The following is a 2,500-nucleotide window of genomic DNA, read 5'->3' as shown; positions in this document are numbered from 1 at the left end:
GACGGACCTCATGATCCTATCCTTCCCACAGTTGCTATGGCTGTGAAAACTCGTTCATCTGAGTCAAAATCTGCTATAACATTAGCCTGTCCTGAGTTCTTAGATCTAAACATTACTAAAATTAATCTAAAGGATGAACAACAAAACTGCCAAAGTCTAAAATCCATAAGGGACAAAGTTAAAAGCGGCGAAAATGTAAAAGTAAAATCTAGAACTGTGAAATATGAACTTGTTAAGGATCTCATCTATAGGGTATGTTTAAAAAGTAAACATGATTATGAAATCGGAAGCAAGCAACTGGTGATTCCCGAAAAGTATCGGATTCACGTACTGAATCTCGCTCACGATTCCCTTACAGCTGGTCATTTCTCGCACCGAAAGACGAGCTATAAAGTATTTTCGAAGTTTTTCTGGCCTGGCGCAGGCGCTCAGATTAAAAGGTATTGTCGATCATGCCCGACTTGTCAGAAATTTTCATCTAAAGGAAGTGTGAAACGAGTACCGATGAAAAACCTCCCCATAATTTCGGAACCATTCTCACGAGTGGCTATAGACTTAGTGGGTCCTTTTTCACCTGCGTCTGAAAGAGGAAATAAGTATGTCCTCACTCTAATAGACTATGCAACTAGGTACCCCGAAGCCGTTGCCTTGAAAAATATTGACACGATAACAGTGGCTGAAAGTTTAGTGGAAATATTCTCGAGAGTCGGTATACCGAGGGAAATCTTATCAGATCGAGGGTCTCAATTCAAGTCTGATCTGATGAGTGAAATTCATAGATTACTTTCAGTAAAAGCCTTGTACACGAGTCCCTACCACGCCTCGTGTAACGGTGCAGTTGAAAGATTAAATGGGGTATTAAAATCAATGATTAAAAAGCTTTGTGCCGATCATCCGAGAGCCTGGGATCGCTTTATACCCGCTGCACTGTTCGCATATCGGGAGATTCCTAATGACAGCCTCAAGTTTTCCCCCTTTGAACTGCTCTATGGCCGACAAGTTCGCGGTCCTTTAACAATTCTACACGAACTATGGACAAACGATAGCATTGATAGTGAAGTCAAAACTACGTACCAATACGTTTTAGATCTTCGCTCGCGTTTAGAAGAGACTGCTAGATTAGCGGCAGAGCAAGCTGAAATAAGCAGCCGTAATTATAAGGCATATTATGACCTCAAAGCTAAGCCTCGTAAATTAAACACAGGTGATGATGTATTGGTGTTATTGCCTTCAAGCAGTAACAAATTAGTTATGCAGTGGCTTGGTCCTTATTCCGTAGTTGAATGCAAAGGGAATGGTGTTGACTATGTTATTAGAGGTCGCGGTAAGAATAAGCTGTTTCACATAAACATGTTAAAGAAGTATTTCCGTCGCGATGGCCTTGAAAGAAAAGGGGAAACTGTTCAAGTTTGTGTAGTTGAAGATGAGGATAACTGTAACAATAATTGTAAACCTGTTTATTTTGAAACTGATAGTGATAACAATATCAACATGGGAAGTGAATTATCTGAAAGTCAGGTTGATGATTTAAAAGTGATTTTAAAGGAATTCTCTGACGTATTGACTGATAAGCCTGGCTTAACTGACAGTATTGAACATGTGATTCATATGAACACTGATAAGCCGGTGCGTCAGAAACCGTACCCGATCCCAAACAGTCTAGTGAAAGAATTCAATAAGGAAGTGGATAAGATGTTCGAAATGAATATAATTGAACCCTCAACCTCTCCGTACTGTTCACCCGTTGTCATGGTGAAGAAGAGTGATGGAACCTGGAGAGTGTGCATTGACTTTAGAGGCATAAATGATGCTAGTGAATTTGACGCAGAACCTATGCCAACTACTGACTCAGCTTTGGGAAATTTTGTCAGTGATATATATTTCAGTGAAATCGATCTTTGCCGTGGATACTGGCAAATACCATTGTCTAATGAATCAAAAATATATACCGCATTTGCAACCCACAGAGGTCTTATGATGTTCAGAGTAATGCCTTTTGGTCTTAAAACAGCGTGTGCCACCTTCATTAGGCTTATGAGGAAAGTGTTGTGAGGTCTTGCAAATACTGACTGCTACTTTGACAATATTGTTGTACATAATACTAAGACATTTTATCTTAGAAGTGATGCCTCCGATCTTGGACTCGGAGCTGTATTATTGCAGGATGTAAATGGAGTGAAAATGCCAATTGCATATGCTAGTAGAAAATTGCTAGACAGGGAGAAAAACTATGCTACTATTGAGAAGGAGTGTCTAAGTATTGTATGGGCCATCCATAAGTTCAAGTTGTATTTGTATGGAAAGGAATTCATTATCCAGACGGATCAAAGGCCTCTTGTTTATTTGAGAAACATGAAAAATACTAACGGCAGACTGATGCGTTGGGCACTCGCACTCCAATGTTACACATACAGCATTGACTACATAAAGGGTAGCGAAAATGTTGGAGCGGATGTACTCAGCCGCTGTCCTCTCAATGAATGAATTAGTCCAATCATAA

The 2,500-nt window shown here is 39.9% G+C and overlaps 1 protein-coding gene across 1 annotated transcript in view; it reads left to right on the top strand.

The window, feature by feature from the left end:
- The window catches only part of LOC138859484 (uncharacterized), a 96,807-nt gene extending 94,323 nt beyond the window's left edge, over window positions 1-2,484 (top strand). The window contains exons 6-7 of the mRNA XM_070114904.1: window positions 1-1,913; window positions 2,124-2,484. The exon at window positions 1-1,913 is cut by the window's left edge and continues 1,263 nt beyond it. Of these exons, the coding sequence (XP_069971005.1) occupies window positions 1-1,913; window positions 2,124-2,484 (2,274 nt within the window). The remainder of the gene's footprint in view (window positions 1,914-2,123) is intronic.
- The last annotated feature ends 16 nt before the right edge of the window (window positions 2,485-2,500 follow it).

The sequence above is a fragment of the Penaeus vannamei genome, chromosome 36, assembly GCF_042767895.1.
Source record: "Penaeus vannamei isolate JL-2024 chromosome 36, ASM4276789v1, whole genome shotgun sequence".
Classification (NCBI taxonomy): domain Eukaryota; kingdom Metazoa; phylum Arthropoda; class Malacostraca; order Decapoda; family Penaeidae; genus Penaeus; species Penaeus vannamei.
The sequence above is the reverse complement of the archived record's forward strand: the minus strand, read 5'-3'. Positions and strand labels throughout refer to the sequence as shown.